Source organism: Wasmannia auropunctata, unplaced genomic scaffold (genome assembly GCF_000956235.1).
Source record: "Wasmannia auropunctata unplaced genomic scaffold, wasmannia.A_1.0 LD335994.1, whole genome shotgun sequence".
NCBI lineage: Eukaryota > Metazoa > Arthropoda > Insecta > Hymenoptera > Formicidae > Wasmannia > Wasmannia auropunctata.
The window spans coordinates 114,283-132,148 of record NW_012026896.1 but is presented as its reverse complement, the minus strand read 5'-3'; the positions used below and the strand labels follow the sequence as shown (position 1 = coordinate 132,148).

Sequence of the window (17,866 nt, the reverse complement as noted above, 5' to 3'; positions counted from 1 at the left end):
GTCGTACGGTTTGCTTAATTATCAATTTTACAGATTATATATTTAAATATGCACTATACAATTAATCTGCAGTAAGATAAAAGAAAAAAATACACGAAAGTGTTCGATGGTCTATGATCTATCTTTAATTGCTTTTGAATGTAATACATTATTCGAGATATATTTCCCTTTGCAGATGATCGATTCATCATAAAGGAAATGTCTCGACTCGACATGCAGATCTTTCTCGACTTCGCGCCCAACTATTTCGCCTACATGGAGAGGTGTCAGCAGACCAAGCAACCGACATTGCTGGGCAAGATAGTTGGCGTGTACAGAGTGTCGTTCAAAAACAACACGACCAACGCGGCGCTCCGTACCAGCGTGCTAGTAATGGAGAATCTTTTTTATAATCGAATCATCACTGACAAGTTCGACCTGAAGGGATCTGTGCGGAATCGGCTGGTGAATCCGGACGACACGTGCCACGAGGGTGAACTGGTCTTGCTGGACGAGAATTTGTTGAACAGTATGTACTCTCTCCAAGTGCCCGAGCTGAATTAACTGCTTATCGTTTTGGTAAGATTAACGATAACGATTCGAATTTCAGTGAGCTGTGACTCTCCTCTGTACATTCGATCGCATTCCAAGGCAGTATTAAATCGCGCTATCGAGCAGGACACCAAATTCCTGGCCGACAACTCCGTGATGGACTATTCGTTGTTGGTAGGCCTGGAGCCGAGCTCCGACGAACTCGTGCTCGGTATAATAGGTGAGAATGAGTTGCGTCATATTATCGTCTCTTCCGATATCGGTCCCCTCCTCCTCTTTCTCATGCCTGTTGTCTCTCGCAAAATTCGCACAGATTACATAAGAACGTTCACGTGGGACAAGAAGCTGGAGACGATGGTGAAGAAGTCCGGTATATTGGGTGGCCAAGGTAAACTGCCGACCATAATATCGCCGGAGGAATACCGCGCCAGGTTTATAGCCGCGATGCACCGCTACTTCCTGCCGGTGCCGGACCGATGGTCGGGTCTGGGTAGAAGCGTCGAGATACCACCGCAACAATAAACACTCGACTCTCAGAGGGCTAAGAGAACACGAATGCGATTTCGCGGCAATTACATAATCGATGTAGACCTTTTTTTATGCGCGCGCTAGCGGAAATACGAGAGCGCACCGTCGTGCACCTTCGTCCGTGTATTTGTACATATTTTATACCGTGATAGCGTACTCGAGGAAATATCGATGAAAAGTGATATCGATAGTTACCAGTTTTTAAATAACTTATTAATTGCTACGTTACGCAAATCAATATTTTAACTTCTTCGTACGGAAGTAACTTCTACGGCTGCTCGTGAGAGATTACGTGTACATATATCTCCTATATACATCGTATGCATTTAGGCAAGTGTATACGTATGGCAATCGTTTTGTAATATGCTTCGAAAGCAGCTGCTCTTAAAGTACAAAGGCACCAATGAAACCGCAAGACTTAACGCAGAAGAGAAGAAAAAAAAAAGCACCATTTAATCAATATTTTATTTAATTTTTCAAAATTATGTACATTATGACCATTATCTGTCTCTCTTTGTAATAGTCAAATAAACAATCATAATTTCAACATAGTAAAACATTCTCGTTTTCTCGTCGACAGTTTTTTTTATATCATCTTTTAAATACAGCCTAGACAGTACACAAAACGTAAGGAAGATATTTAAAGCGTGTACCTTATTGGAAAAAATATCTCGCACTTCACGGAGTACGTTTTTTGTTTTTCTTACGACTAAATATCTACTATTATTTACATAAACCCATTAACAAAGTTATACGACGCCTGGATATAAACTATTGCGTGAAAGTTAAAATCGTCAAATTAAAACTTGAACTTATAAACTTTTATTATGATCGAGACTACTATTATGACTACAAATAAAAGGATCGAATACATCATATTGCATCCGTAGACATTTTGCTGTCGGATATATCGAGAGATTATAAAGAATAAAGAATTCTCTGTTAGTTTTACGCGTTAAGGATCCTGTTTTTTTCACTACAGCCGCATTAAATTACAATATTTAACAACAGCGTAAAACGCGAATATTTTTTCTGTACAGAGAAATAGAATAATCTTCTACATTCTTCTGCACACTTAATATATTGATTGATAAAATATATTTGAAAGCTCTTTTTAGTTTATGCAAATTTAATTTTTTTATTAAAAAATTTGCAAATTTCCATAAAGTTATGATGTTCATTCTCGTTGAAAAAACATTCATATACTGCACTTACTAATGCTAAATAATAAAGAGACTTTTTTCAAAATATTTTATCAATTATATTATCTAATGCGAATAACAAACGAAAGAACTAATTCATTTGGATAGCATTTGGATAGAAAAAAATTATAGGTATAACTTCTCATCTCGGATGTTACAATTCAATGAGGCTACAGTGAAGGAACGGATGCCTCAAACAGGCTTCTATAAAAAGCTGTGAAGAACTAAATTCGCTGCTACATCGAATAAATAGAGTCTTAATGAAAAACAAGTATGTATCTATAGTACGAATAATTGTCCATGTACGTGTTACGAGAAATATAATGAAAGATACAGAGAATATATTCCATATATTCGGATATTGATATACTATGATATCAGAATCAGTATTGCCAGCTGCCATACAAGAGCATTTTCTTTTTTATTTGTTGTGAACATCGTAAAAGTCTAGTGCTGCGTAAAACCAGGCAGTAATCTCTATCTAGTATACTCGCGAGTTAGCCGAAATAATCGAATTCAAGAATTCCTCGCTGCTCGTATTCACCGGGTTTACTCTATTAAATTCCTGAATCAATTCTTCAGACTATTATATCACTCTCTGTCTCATTCGACTCGCGAGATCCCCTCCTCGATTTTATTTTACTTACTTTTTACATAGTCACTTTATTCTGTAAAACGAACGTTACATAACTCGGGATACTCTTTTTACAAATTTTTACACGTTTCAGAGCTTCGTTTATTATACTTAGCCTCGTTATATTTATACCATCGAAATATCGCTTATGTATATGGAAACGGCACGCGTCGCGCGCGTACCGCAAGCATCACTATTTTAAGAGAAACAGCGAAAGGATCGTAGTAAAACGCTCGAGTTCCGTAGAACTGAATTAATGTCCGCGGAGAGTTCCATCGTAGCGATGGATCCTTCCGTCTACATTAAAAGATATACGTACATCCTCCCGTCATCTTCCGCCGAAAAAGGTGCGATAAAGTAAGGTTTTCAAATAGTTAATCGAGAGGAAATTGTAACCTCGCAACTCTTTTGTACTGTGGTGTGTGGAAGTGATAGTGGAAAATTCATCGCCTATATAGTCTAACGGTGATGTACGGTGAAATCTGAGAAAACAGTCACGTGTCTACAGCATCTAAGGGAGACAAGGAAGTCAGATTGGAGTGAAGGAGTCGTTCTCACAGCGACTATTTCCAAAATTTATCGATGTCTTCGACCTATATGAGAGATGTGGTCCCGACGTGATCGGAGAAAAAGAAAAGAAGAAGAAGGCTCTTTGATATGATTTTCGTCTCTTCTCCCTCCCTCCCACATTCGCATTTCGTGGCCGGCTATACATAAATATAGCGGGCGCTACTCTCAACGCGTGCCATTCCACGCTAGACACCTCTCGAGGAGGCCGAGAAGGAAATCCAGCGGATCGAAATATACGCTTCGCACGCCTCTCTCGGCCATCGTCGGGCAAATCAACACACTCGGACTTAACTCGCGCGTTCCGCACGTAACACAATGTACACGTCGCTTATTGTGCGTGAATAACGTAAGCGATTCAATTGTAGCAATCCAATCTGCAGAAAACTATCTTCCGTTACATAGTTGCTGCGATCGTGAATTTTCCTCGTTCTCTCTCGGGAAGGAACGCGTCTTTTTTTCAGAAGACAGGAAGTTTCCTCTCTTTTTTTTCTCTACATGTAACGCTTTTCACTTCCCTCTCCCCCTCTCATTCTCTCTCGTTTCAGTGCGCTTAGAGCGCACACGTGTTTTGTTCACCGGAAACGTTATCGCGCGCATCTACGTGACGTCTCGTGCTCGCGCATCGCCAATTAGCACAGTCATTTTTATCTCTGCGGCTCGCCCAGGCCGAATTGCGTTTGTTGGGTCTGCGTCTGTTGCTGTGTCGTGTTGCCGGACGCGCTACACCGGCCACCGGCGGTGTGATGCTGCACGATGCCCACCATCGGCGTCGAGTTCGCCTGAAATCCATTCTGGCTCGGAGACATGCCTGCAACACGTTTTACAAAACAATCCCTCACTATATACCGTAATTTATTGCTTTACGATGGTAATATATATATGCGACGACTGATACCTTTTTTTGCTTAATTATATAGCACAGACATAATATGTTTAGCCTAACATTTTACCGGTGATATTTTCGGAAAAGCTATTATCAAAATAGGCAAATAAAAAAATGCTATGTTACGTAATTGATTTAACTGATAACAGGCCAGAATGTGTAAAACCCCGTTAAATTGATTATATTTTGTGTCTGTAATTTTACGCCCCGTGTAAAACAAACAAAAATATTTTAACAAATTAGATTACATGTGGAAGATATACAACACGTATCGGAATCATATAAACGCTCACTAAAACATATATGGCATGTAAAATTATAAACAGAATTCTGTTCTGAATTTTCACGCGAATTACAGTTCGCTTAAAATAAGTTTGCAAGACAGTTTCTATGATATTTTTAATTGCTAGTAGCACATTAAGATTGCAATTGTCATAATTAATAACTTACCCGATGGAGTTTTTTCACCTGCAGACATTTTGGAAAACGCCAGCAGCGCGTCTGGGAAATTCGGCGGAGTGGCTGGCGTGTTGCATGGCGTTATCTGGAAGTACAAGAAACAGTTGTCTCTTTAGAAATGTTCAAAATCGTCGATGAAAATCTTTTGATTCGCCGAATAAATTCCTTCCTTTAAATCGTATTACTTTTACCTTTATTTTATAAGAGAAATAAGGAAACGAAAATTCCTTATTTTAAAACAAAGAAGTTTCCAAACAAAACTTACAAATCTAAAAATCAAGATTTACAAATAAGACTTATACAATACTTTAGTACCGGAAATATGATATTATTGCAAATAACAGTATTTGCAAAATGAAAATAAAATCTTCGAAGAGACAATTTCGATAAAAATTCCTGTGTTTTAGATTTCTTCAAATAGTGAGTTCTGTAGTTCAAATAGTATTCTCAAGTGGAGAATCGTAAAACATTTGTTCACAAAATTGGAAAAAAAATAAAAACTGGTCTAAAGCAAGCGTACGTGTATTTTCCACCAGAAAGACTAGATCGAACAAGAAGTCTATCGGACATGAAAGACCATTAGCTAACGGGGTTGTTGAACCTACTCCTGTATGTGACGACGATCAGGTACACGGATACGGTGGCCAAACAATACAGGGACAAGTGTATTAGCATGGCAACACGGCCAGCTGCGATAATTCGCCGATAAGCGACTATTAAATAACCGCCATTGACACGAGGCACTCTCACAAAGTGAACCTTGTTGCTTTTGTGTTTTCAACGTGTTTCATGAATGAACTACGTAATTGTTCCAGATAACAGTATCTCAATTAAAATGATCGAACGTTTCAATGACCCCGACTATTCTTAAAAATTTCAGTAATAAAATTCTACAAAGGATTATTCACAAAATATGAGTGAGATATTCTTTTCGTTTTATGTTTTTTTACTCTCTGAATTAAACGGTTTCGCTTTTATTTTTCGTTCTCGTACTTTCGACTTTTTCGTGCGATCAAATAATTATTTTACGAAAAGATTAAAAGACACTAGATATTCAGCGTCTTTGATTGTTCGATTTGTATGCGCGAGGAAATCATAAAAATAAAAATAATCTTTTTTTCATAATAAATTCTACTTTTTATCACATTACAGAAAATAAATTCTTATTTTTTTATCAAGCGTATAGATATATGTATTTATGAAACATTTTAAATTTTAACAGTTCGATGAATTTAAATTAAAAATTGAACAATTTTAAAGCAAATACATATACATAAAGGATCACTTAAATATATCAATTATTTCTTTCATGATTCATTTTATTATTCTGTGCAAAAAAATATTTAAATAAAACCATTGAAATATAAAATAATTCTATACGGTATTTCATATTTTATATCCAAATGTATCAGAATAAAATATAAATTATCTCGTAAACTGTTGGCTTTTTAAATCTTAATGTCGATTTTATTTTAATATTTACGCAATACGAGAATTAAATTATGCATAAAAATTGTGATTTTATTTAAAGATACACATCGTATCAATGATGTGTACGGTTTGAAAACAAAAGATTTGTAGCATGCATTCTATTTCCTTTCTAGAATTGTAATAATTTTATTTAACACATTTAGACCTGGCTCCACAAAAGTAAGATTCATTTTAATCTCGGTTAAACTTACTGTTCATTTCTTTCTATTTTTTAGATTTACTTAATGTTCATAATACATTATAAAATACATTACAAAGTAATGTGCGCACCATGCGCTCTGAATAACTAAGCAAAATACTTTTGTCCTTGGATAGAGATGAAACGGTATGCAAATTACAGCAAACGAAGATAATGTGACCGATTGTGGGGCAGATGCGTGAAATAAAAGAGAAGCAACGTGTGTAGTATGAAGTATGCGTGTGGTGATGCACATCCAGATACCGCGGGCGAGATTTGGCACACGACCGATCGGAATGTGCCGTGGCCGAACGAGAATAGTAACGCTTACTACTGACTGTAGCTTGGCTGTCGCCAATGGTTCTCCTCAGTCTTTTGTCTCGGGAGCATCTCACCTTCGCTCTCATTAGATATCGGAGCTAACGCGAAAAAGCTGGTCTTGACATTTGCCGGTGTGGAGGCCTTCGCAACCGGTTTTCTCAACGCGACTGCTCAACTCGCATGAATTTATTGACCTGTCAATTATGATCGTTTAAGCAATTTCCAGATAGAACGTTATTGCGCCATTTACTTTCATTGTGTTATTGCGTTATTGCGTCAACCCCGGAGCTACAAATTGGATCTCTCGGACACGAGACGTTTTACTTTAAAATGCAATTGTCTTTCGTCGAAACTCTTAAACGTCTATGTCGACTATGAATCCGATGATTATTTTTATATCTTGATTTTGATAATACAAATATTATTTGATATCTCAAATAACTTTTAATTCATTATGTGCGTGCCAATTAATAAACGCTGTATATACAAAGTATTGGATCTTCCGGAAAAATGAAGAGTAAAGTTTACGCAAACCCGATCGGGTTACCAGAACAAACGTACAACATATATCGATGCGTCTGTAAATCGAGGAAATCACGTCGGGATATTATAAGACCCGGTTTTTTTTTTATTGGTCGCGGAAAGGCCGGAGGTAGAGGGACATAAACTGGAAGTGTTTCGAGTTCGTCATCGCTGTACTGCCACCTCGCACAGCTATACGAAATTATGCGGGACAAAGAAGCTCGCAAGACCGGGCAATTAATCAAAGAGCGGCGTAAACCGCCGTCGCGGAAGGGACGACAGTCAACCTCGTGAAGGTCAGACACGCGCTAGAATCGATTTTCCTGCCTGGTGTGTCTGCACATTAACGCGCCGCGACGACGAGAAGAGGACGAGGACGAAAAAGATTTCGTGAATTGGCCGCCCGCCGCCCGGCCATATTATGTATATTCCGGGGTCCGCGCGCCCGTTTCTCTGTGATCTCTCTCGCTGAACCTACTTTTGTGTGCATGTGTGTGTGTGAATAATCAATAAGACGGGGAACACACCACACAACCATCGGCCTACGCGATTCGCCGACTGGATCCGACACTTTAAACGCGAACTCTGTTATGTCACACTATACCGGCTGAAGAGGAGACGCGGCCGCTCGGATTGTAAGTCTATTCGCTGTAATCGAATCCCGTTGGGAAATTGAAGGGCGAAAAAGCACATTGAATTAGTTTTTGTCGTCGAAGAACGAATATTTCTTGATATTTAACGTATACAGGAATATGTAGGACAAAATTTTTAAGTAAATAAACTGACCTATTGAAGAACTTCGTAGAATTTGAATCGATTTATAGAATGGATTTTTGTGGCAAGTAATTAATTTGAAATAAATTCAGGACACACGAGTCGAGAATAAAAATTTCTGATCCTTAGCTCTCTTAGGAATTTGCACTTTCGAAATCAATATAATGTTATGTAACAAAAAATTAAAATGCTAGTCATAATAATAGCGTTCATTGGATATTTGTTGACGAATTATACAGTAAAATTCAAGATCTGAATATTTCAAATGCAAGTATATAATCTACGTTATAGAACATATGTCACCAAGTTTAATTAATTTTGTTCTATATTGATTGCGCACACAATAATACGAATCATGAAAACATAATTATAGCAAACAGTATTATTAATACTTGAATACATACGAAAGCTCGGAAAAACACATGCATTCAATGGCAGTTTATTGCTTTGTTTATTGCCAAGAAATAACTAACATTAATGAGCAATTGATATAGCAATTAATAATATTATATGCAATAATGCGTTTTCTCTCTTTGAAAATTGATACAAAATTAAAAAATAAACACAAGAATATAAATATATTATAAGCACGCGCTCAATTAAGCTTGCTCCTACGACTCGAAAACACATGGTATTATTAAAAATTCTTTTTTGCTGTTGCATCGCTTTATATTTCATGTTATAAAAGTATAATTTTCACGCAACGGGAGTCCAAGTTTTATTCCGTTCGTCCGTATTTTAATGGTCGAAACGAGAAACCGCCGTCGACGCGGAAACGCTCATTGATTGCACGGAGTGCACCGATGTGTCTATACGTGGCTCGCCTTTACATGCCTTCCTCGTCAGTCACGTTAGGAGTGAACGATGCGAAAACTTACTTGACCGAAGTGGGTGCCGGCTCCTTGCGCGCAGGAGGGTATCGCCGCCTCTTGGAAGAAAATACTGAGAGCGGTCTGCAACAGAGAAAGCCACGATCGTTAGAACATGCCTCATTAAATGATGCGGGAAAATAGTACGTTAAAAAAAAGTTTATGCATTATTGCTTCTAACGCTAACAGCAGAATGTTTATATTTAAACTTGGGAGAAAAAGTCTCCGATTTCTCTAATCCTTTTTTGCTTAAAATTTCCAGGTGAAATTTTTTAACGCAACGGCATTTTTAAACGCAATTTTAAAATAAATTTTTTATTATCTGAGCCTCTTATACACCGAGTCCTTGAAAAATAGAAACGGTCAAATAACTCGTCAGGGATGCATTAAAAAAAATGTTGGAAAGTTGTTGATTTAAAAAACCTATCTAATGGTTGAGACCCATTTGGGCTCGGATCCAAAACTTGGGCCCTATGAAAATCAAGTAGATTTTTTTAAATGGCAATACCAGGTTTTTATGGCTGATTCGTGTTTCTAACGATTTTAGAAAATTCCAAATATGTAACTTAAGTTGGGTCAGACTTCAAATTTGGGCCTCACTAGATCCAGATCCTTTAAAGGCAGGAGGCGGTCGAATAACTCGTGAGTAATACAAATGGACCTTAATCATTAGATAGATTTTTTGAAACCCAACAAACTCTCCCTCTAACATTTTTTCTAAAATACACCTCTGAGTTATTTGAACGGTTCCATACTTTTGAAGGCCCCTGAATTCCATCTCCATAGTCATATGATCGTAAATAAGAACTTGTTTCAAACAATAGATAAATACTAAAAAGAAACAGAGATTTTAAATTTTTCCAAGTCATACTAGAATATCCTTCTTTTTCTCTGAGGTTTATAAATGGAAAAAGAGTTTGATTATCCATCTCGAAGTTTAATTGCAAAAAAAGTTTCTTTTCGTTTTCTGATCTTCAATCTTTTATTCATGGAATAGTAAAGATATGAATAGTAAAGATTGAAATGGATCTCAGTACGCCGTTTTTGCGTCTTTAAAGCGCGCTAATCTCAATCGAATGCAGAAGATCGCGTACAGCCGTCTTTGATGATTAGGAACAGCGAGGACAACGTAATCGGGCCGAATAAGAACTCTCTGCCAGATGTCATTAGAGCGGCCGGTCTCGCAATCTTTCCGATCGCCTTCGCAAAAGTGCTGCTTCGTCAGTATCGCCCGACACCCTATAGTATCGATATCCGATCCACCGCGCATCGGATATCCATACGTTTGCACTTCCCAGGAGCCGATAAAGATATCCGATAATCGCTGATAACACACGCCGCTCGTGTAGCGCGACGGTAGTTTTTTAACGGTCCGTCAGTTATCAGCGGTTATTAATGTATCAATAATTATCTATAAACAGCTCTCTCGCGCTCCTCTCTGCGACACCTGGGCAACTAACTTCGTACCTCGTGCGTGATAACAACTGAATCACCGAATAACAATTATATAAAACGTAATAATTTTATTAGAGCAGCGCTCCACCGCGCTCTCGAATTGAATCGCGGCAACGAGTTTAACGCTCGCTTATTACAAGGCGAGCTCGCGGTTACGCAATATACCATGACATTCAACCACCGGCGTTTTAATTAAAGCGCCGGTGATACCCGATACTCTCGGATACATTGACGGCATTAGCATAAGAATGTAATAGGCCGGAGAGTAGGCAAGAAACGCGTTTTATATTTCGGTCAGAGCGCGCGCTGTCGCGGAGAGCGAAAGGAATCAACGCGTGCAAAGGTCCACAGTACATGTGTGTGAGTGTATGTGTGTGTCTGTTCAATATTTATTGACACTTTCTCGCAAATACAAAACAAAAAGATTTCCGAAGGAAAAAAACACTGAGAGAAAAAGAGGAGAAACAGCGAGCTGTTTAACATATTTATTTACAAAATTTAACGAGAGAGATTTGGAACAGCGCAAATTGAAAAAAAAAACCAAATGTTAAATAGGCAAAACTAGCGATTAGCTTTGTTTCAAAGAATATCGCGTTAGTTAAACAAGTTACATGATTAACGAGGCAGTTAACTAATGACTACGATTATTGTAATTACATCGCGATTACTTGAAATTCGCTAAACAAACGTATTACGTGCATATTTGTTTGACATCTAACATTTGTTTGGTAGATTTAATAGTCACGTTTTTGTCTACTACGTTACAAGCGGCTCTTTTTAAATATAGATATTATATAATTATGCATATTTCTGTCTTTCTGTTTATTGTACATACAGTTAATTTATTTAAATTGGAGAGGCGGAAGATAACGGGGAGAGATAAAATATACGTTAGACTTTAATGAGAGGTAAATACGAAATTCGACGAGACTCGGCCTCGGGTGGCACAAGATTCCGCTTTAGCACTCCGCCATACCGTACTCGAACGGAGAAAGTTCTCGCGGGGCTGCAAGAACTTTGCCGTGCAACATTCGCGTTATTATCTATACACCTCGTTCCGCGCCTGTCGCGGCATGGCTTGAAATCGACATAATTGCTAACAAGTTTTTAGGTCGCGAGATTGTAAAAACGAGAAAGCGCGCGATTCTGTCACATCGGACGAAAGTACGGTGCTCTTCTCCCGAATACAAACGATGCCGGTGACGAAGATCCACCGAATCATCTGCGAAAGTAATTTCACGAAAGTACATAATTTTACGAAATCAGAGAGGATGACGGACTTCCGACTCGCTGATCCTTCCTTTCGCCGATCAAGATAGAATGCGGGAACAATAACGGGACACCGTGTACATCCGCCGTTGCACCGAGAGAGTTGACGTTACGTTACGTGCCGAGGCGAGACGAGACGAAGCGTATATAAATACACATTGCCGCATTGTTTACGTTGTGGTCAAAGACACAGAAAGATTCCTCGAGCTAACTCTAATCACGATGATGCATTAAGCACGCTGGCTTGTGTGTCGCAATATAATCTCTCCCCCTCCTTCATTCTCTCTCTCTCTCTTCCTCTCCGCCTTTCTTGCTCTATCGACGACGTGTGTTTAAAAGCGAATTACGTGATGCTGAACAAGCGAATATGGAAATTTATTGCATGATTTATCCTGTAACTCTCTGGCGAGTAAATAATGCAAGCGAATAATTATTGCGTGTCTACTGTTCGCAAAATTTCCCCATTTATTCGTTCGTTCTTCTCTTATCATCTCTTCCTTTTCTCAATAATATATAACAGTGTTATCGATTTTATAATAAAAAAACTCTCTTAATTTCTGACTTCATAAAAATGTTTTATCGCGCATAAATGGCGAAGGTGAGGAAGATATATTTTTGAAAAATCGAATTACCCATTTAGGGATTAAAATAATCCTTCGAAATAATTCAGTACATCTAATTTCGAATGTTTTGTAAATGTAAATACAAAGTACAATATATAAAACGCCATACACAAAACTTTTGACTATAAAACATTTTTTTTATACATTTTAGATAACGCTCAGTTTAGATAACGCTCAAAATCGATAATATTCGATAATGTTCGAAATCAGATGAATTATTTCAAAGGATTATTTTAATTCCTAAACATTGTGAAAGCACACATAATAGAATGCTATCTATTTTTAGTTGTCCTACACACCTAAAAACTATCGAGATTGGCGAGGAATTTTTTTTGTCAGATAAACGATCAATCTCATTCATTTCGGATTTATTGCCCCAAAAAAAGAATATCATATATATAGGATTTTTTTCATTTTCCACATTCAATTCAAAACAAATAAAAAATTGTTATAATCTAATGTAATTAATTAGAAGCTGAAAATTTCCCGGGAGAGACGCGTTTTTTCCGCTTTTAAAATCCAGATTTAAAATCCGTACAGCTCACCCGAATTTTTCTCTATTACATATATATGGAAAAATGGAATTTTATGTATTTTATTGTCAACGGCAAACAAAACGGTGAGATTCCATCGTTTGCGGAAAATTACGTAGGTGAGTCACGCTCGCGTGGCCGCCGGGACCGTCCGGACCTGAATTCGCCGAATTTACGGTCGGCTTCAGTTCCTGCTTTTAACGCACAGGATTGTGTAACGTCAGCCGGACAGGATTGCAGAAGACGAAGTGTAAACACCGGTATACCACGTGACTCGCCGCAAATAGCAATTATCGATTACCCTCCTCGTCGTCCTACGTTCGTTCAATTGGGATAAAGATTCCGCTGCGTGTCGCGAGCGCTAAAAAAAAAATGCGTACGTAGCGAGTAGTGTGTAATCTGAAGAGAGAAAGACAGAGAGAGAGAGAGAAAGGAGAGATAGAGAGTGGCGTAATCGCTCTCGGGACGCGCTGCGACTAGAGCAATAATATTGCGCAACAATTTCCCGGCGACCTATGGCATAATACAGGCGCCGCAATCGATACACAACACCCCCCATCACCCCGGGAAGGATTGTTCGATGAAATCAATAGGTATAAGATTCGCGATACAAAATCCCGTAGCGCGGGGAGCCGCGAACGCGCAAAAACAACAAACGCGGCCAGTTGTTAACTCCGTGCGACAGCCGTGCGCAATCCGGGCCGGATGCGAGAGTGAAACGAAAGCGAGGCGGCACAGCAACGTGCCGCAACAACGACTCTCGTCAACAACGACGGGCCGCCTCTGCTAGAGTCTATACTATTTACAATTTCCACGCTGTCGCGCGAGGCGGGGGCGAGGGGGGGCTGTCCAACAAAGGCACCGCGCGCGGCATGCGGGTTTACGGAATCGGTTTTTTTTCTTTGCCCACGCACGTCGCATCGCGCCGCGTTTAGCGACGACGTCGCGCGATTTTTATGAATGAAGCGACCGGGAACGGCGATCGCCTCGCGGGCCTCGCGTCGCCCGGCGGAGAGCGAGCGTGTCAGATCCGCGGCCGCGCGGCGAGCGTAAACGACGTCGTCGGGGCCGGGGATCACGCGGCCGCGTTCGAGCGGCCGACGACGGCGGCCATTTTCGTCGCTTTGTTTACGTAGCAGTTGTCCGAGAGAGCGAGTGTGGACACAACGCCGTCTCGGCGGTATCGTACCGTGCACCGGATGCGTGCGTGTGCGATCATACACGCGCGTCAGAGGCGGGGGAGGGAGGGAGCACACGAGAGACGCACACTCTCGCGGGTCCTCTCTCCTCTCCCCCGCCCGCCCCCGTGTCGCGTTTCTCGCGGCGGTCGTCCGTGTGTCTTCTCCTCCTCCTCCTCGTTGTCCTCACCTCGAATTGCCAATGCGCCGCTTGCAGCAACTGCTTCGCCTGCTCCCTGGCACAGCCCGCGGCCAACACAAACTGATTGATCATCACCTGCTCCCGAAGTGCGTCCATTTTTTTGTGTCCGATCACGTTCCCAACAATGACACGAAGGGAGAGAGAGAATTGTTGTCACGGGAAGAGAGTCGGGAGAGTTTCGGGGGCGGTCGGGGGAGAGACACAAACGGGGATAAATATCACTGTGCAGACCCGGGGGGAGAATGTGAGGAGGAATATGGACGGACGTACCACAGTAAAACAGCTGAAACGAAAAGAAGGGACGGAGGCGCCCGTCGTCGAATCCGTGTGTGTACACGACTCGCGTCCCGACGCGATCCGCGGCGGTTTAACCCTCGTCCGGTGGCCGTGCGTCTCTTCTCTCTCGCTGCGCCGCGCTTGCTTGACGGGACGGGAGCGGAGCGCCTTCCGCTTTTCTTACGCGCGAGCCGTGTGACGACGACGACGACAACGCACCACGGTAAGCGGCGAGCGGCCCTTTGTTTTCAAAACTAAACGCATCGCAGACGACCGCGACTGCCGCGAGAGCGCTACGGCCGCGCGGCGACGACGACGATGACGACGACGACGACGGCGACGACCAGTGACGACGGGGCACTGGAGAGACGCGAGGGACGCGACGGAAGAGCGAAGTGAAGCGTGTGCGCCGCGGCTGCCTACTGCCTGTGCGTGGTGACGTCACGCCGCGGCGCACGGAAATTGCGGAAGCAGCGTCAGTCCCACTTGAAGTTGGTTTCTTACGATCGAGTGCGCGTCGCATCTAGATATTAGTATGTTATGATTGTCGGGTTTCGAAAGAAAGTTTTTGACAGGAAGTTTGCTTTTTCTTTTTCTGTTTTTTATTTGAAACATGCATATACATATAAATTTCATGGGTGGTAATTCAGATAATTAATCAAAATTACGATTCCGCCTGTGATGAAGCTTGCTCTTTTTCACTGTAATTTTTTTAAAATCCCTTCTGCCCTTGTCTCTTCAATTTTTTTCTCGTCTGCCTATCTCTCGTGCGTTCGAAGTGCAGAAAATATAACGCGGATACGAAAAACATATCTATATCCTTCTGTTTATCACGAGTGTTTGGTAAATAATTATATATAATTATCACGTAAATGTCCCTTTAAAAATTTTCAAATTTGTCCAGTCGCTACAATGAATAAATAAGGATGAGATGTGAAGAAAATAAAAAATATTCATTTAATTTACAAAATCCGCGAGAATTTTGCAAATTCTCCGTATGCGTGTAAAACGCAAATTCTCCGCAAAATTGAAATTTTCCAGAAGAAGTACGAATCTCATTTAAGTTACCGACAGCTCCTATCGAAACTAACGAGACATCGAGATAATCGAGAATCGCTGAGTATCGATCTCGAGTATCTCGACGTCCCGCACGACTCGCGCAGTCGGCAGTCTCGTAAAAATGGCGTGCTTGTATCGGTCCGTGAAACAAATCGGGAAAGGTCTAATTTTGTCGGCGTCTAATAGAAGTGTATCGCTATCCGCAACCGCACGATTAAAACAGAGTGAGTTCGTTAAACGTCGTTGAACAAAGTGGGGAACACAATTTTTTTTCATTATAACCTCCAATCTATACATAACCTAATCTAACCTTCCCTCGATAAACCACGAGTTATTAATTCGCCTCTAATTTACTGTCGCAGTAATTGAGAAGAAAGAAGATAAGGTCTTAACCATCGAGGGTGTAAATGTGCCTCAGAAGAAGGAGCATTTATTAGTGAAGTTGAACTCCAATGCGTGTCCGCTTTGCGCCACGGAACTTGACGTTAAACACACCGTGAGTTCTATTGATTTACATATCAGAGTACTGTGTTACGTGAGTAATTTGTATATATTGATCGTCGAATCTGGGATTCTTCGTTGTTCGCAGGATGTCCTTATTCTGAGCCAGTTCCTGCGGTCGAACGGAACGATGCTGCCGCGCAGGATAACCGGCCTGTGCAACGTGCAGCAGAAAAAGGTTTCAGTTTTGGTGACTATGGCTCAGAGAGCAGGTTTGTGTATATATGTCAACCTATCCAGACAGCGTACAGTCGTGGATGGGTTGCGACACTTTTTTTTGTATAGGTTTCAAAACTCACTAATACTTTGCAAATGCAGATCACATTTGGTGTTATACTGTCTCTAGATTAAAAATAGTACCTCGTGGATTCGCATTTGCAAAATATTGGTTACCCATAAAATATGTATATCAAGTATATATTAGAAACCTATAAAAAAGAAAGTGTCGCAACCTTTGTCCACGACTGTACAGTCATGGACGCATTGGTTGCGACACTTTCTTTTGTATAGGTTTCTAAATGTACTAATACTTTGCAAATGCGAACCACGATTGGTGTTATATTATCCCTAGACTAAAGATAGTACCTCGTGGATTCGCATTTGCAAAATATTGGTTACCCATACAATATGTATATCAAATATATATTAGAAACCTATAAAAAAGAAAGTGTCGCAACCTATTTGTCCACGACTACAGTCATGGACGCATTGATTGCGACACTTTCTTTTTTATAAGTTTCAAAACGCACTAATATTTTGCAAATGCGGATCACGTTTGGTGTTATACTGTCTCTAGACTAAAGATAGTACATCGTGGTACGCATTTGCAGAATATTAGTTATCTATAAAATATATATTATGTATATTAAATATATATTAGAAATCTATAAAAAAAAGTGTCGCAAGCAATGTGTCCATGACTGTACAGCAGCAAGCATGTTTAAAAGTGGGTGGTTAAAAGTTATTTTAACCGTAAGATTGTAAGCATATTAATCAATCACAGTCGAAGAGTTCTAAAACGTAAGACCGCTATTTTGATTGTGATTGGTCAATTTGCTTACGGCCTTATGATTACAACTAAAATTTGTGTACGTGTGATAGCCTTAAGTACGTCTCTAATGATATCTTTAAGATAACGTCTGATATGACGTCTAAAGAATGTCTAAGTGGTGTCTTTTAGACGTCTCATATCCCACTTTTGGACATGCGTGCTGTCTGGATAAATATATCAACACACAATGAATCACGTACAATTAAAGAACGTACGATTAAAGAAACACATTCCTGGAATAACTCTTACCTCGCATTCTTTTTCCAGGCTTGTTACCAGACAGATTTTCAAAGCAGATTAGGAAAGGATTACAATTTGGACCATACTGGAAAAGATTCAACACGTATTACGATGAGGATACCATACAATACAAATATAAACGCTAGGAAATGTACAGCATAGAACCGAATAGTATATTTTATATGCTCAGTTGATCGTCATTATTTAATCCAACATTAATCTACTCTCTTCTCTGCCTAATTATCTCCTTTACAACAATACTCTTGAATTGAGGGATTTGGGAGGAAAAATTTCGTTGACATTTAAAAATTCCTATAATTTACAATTCGCGTGTAGATAAAGCGTTTATAAAAGCATCGCATCACGCAAATGTTGCTGCAATGACAATATTGCTCGATTTCTCTAAAATCAAACTTTAGGCCTGTCGAGCCTTTTTAGCTGAACTTGTTGCATGGTTAATCTTTTCTCTCTTTCTCTCCACATTGAAGCAAAAAAAAGGAAAGAAATGAACCGTGCA

The 17,866-nt window shown here is 40.0% G+C and overlaps 3 protein-coding genes across 4 annotated transcripts; 2 read left to right on the top strand and 1 right to left on the bottom strand.

Moving 5' to 3' along the window:
- The first annotated feature begins 110 nt into the window (after window positions 1-110).
- On the top strand, window positions 111-1,616 carry LOC105453784 (putative 1-phosphatidylinositol 3-phosphate 5-kinase). The gene is made up of 3 exons (XM_011695984.1): window positions 111-508; window positions 590-751; window positions 845-1,616. Exons 1-3 carry the CDS (start codon window positions 199-201, stop codon window positions 1,051-1,053), a joined length of 681 nt encoding a protein of 226 aa, XP_011694286.1. The 5' UTR covers window positions 111-198; the 3' UTR covers window positions 1,054-1,616.
- LOC105453785 (UBA-like domain-containing protein 2) lies at window positions 1,511-14,401 on the bottom strand. The gene is made up of 4 exons (XM_011695985.1): window positions 14,211-14,401; window positions 8,972-9,046; window positions 4,799-4,892; window positions 1,511-4,273 (listed from the first exon to the last, which is right to left on the bottom strand). The coding sequence occupies exons 1-4, from the start codon at window positions 14,316-14,318 to the stop codon at window positions 4,110-4,112; spliced, it is 441 nt and encodes a 146-aa protein (XP_011694287.1). The 5' UTR covers window positions 14,319-14,401; the 3' UTR covers window positions 1,511-4,109.
- Window positions 9,078-17,540, top strand: LOC105453786 (28S ribosomal protein S18a, mitochondrial). Of its 2 annotated transcripts, none has more exons than XM_011695987.1 (4): window positions 9,078-9,105; window positions 15,920-16,053; window positions 16,147-16,270; window positions 17,377-17,540. In XM_011695987.1, exons 1-4 carry the CDS (start codon window positions 9,090-9,092, stop codon window positions 17,493-17,495), a joined length of 393 nt encoding a protein of 130 aa, XP_011694289.1. In that variant the 5' UTR covers window positions 9,078-9,089; the 3' UTR covers window positions 17,496-17,540. The 2 variants fall into 2 exon arrangements, with proteins under 2 accessions (XP_011694289.1, XP_011694288.1); XM_011695986.1 differs by lacking the exon at window positions 9,078-9,105 and adding an exon at window positions 15,632-15,781.
- The last annotated feature ends 326 nt before the right edge of the window (window positions 17,541-17,866 follow it).

Coding starts and splice junctions, on each gene's coding strand:
- LOC105453784 (XM_011695984.1), top strand. CDS start 199: ATGTCTCGACTCGACATGCAGATCTTTCTCGACTTCGCGCCCAACTAT. Junction 509..589: donor GGACGAGAATTTGTTGAACA/GTATGTACTCTC, acceptor TTCGAATTTCAG/TGAGCTGTGACTCTCCTCTG. Junction 752..844: donor ACTCGTGCTCGGTATAATAG/GTGAGAATGAGT, acceptor AAATTCGCACAG/ATTACATAAGAACGTTCACG.
- LOC105453785 (XM_011695985.1), bottom strand. CDS start 14,318: ATGGACGCACTTCGGGAGCAGGTGATGATCAATCAGTTTGTGTTGGCC. Junction 4,893..8,971: donor CCGGCACCCACTTCGGTCAA/GTAAGTTTTCGC, acceptor TTGTACTTCCAG/ATAACGCCATGCAACACGCC. Junction 4,274..4,798: donor AGGTGAAAAAACTCCATCGG/GTAAGTTATTAA, acceptor AACGTGTTGCAG/GCATGTCTCCGAGCCAGAAT.
- LOC105453786 (XM_011695986.1), top strand. CDS start 15,679: ATGGCGTGCTTGTATCGGTCCGTGAAACAAATCGGGAAAGGTCTAATT. Junction 16,054..16,146: donor AACTTGACGTTAAACACACC/GTGAGTTCTATT, acceptor CGTTGTTCGCAG/GATGTCCTTATTCTGAGCCA. Junction 16,271..17,376: donor GACTATGGCTCAGAGAGCAG/GTTTGTGTATAT, acceptor TTCTTTTTCCAG/GCTTGTTACCAGACAGATTT.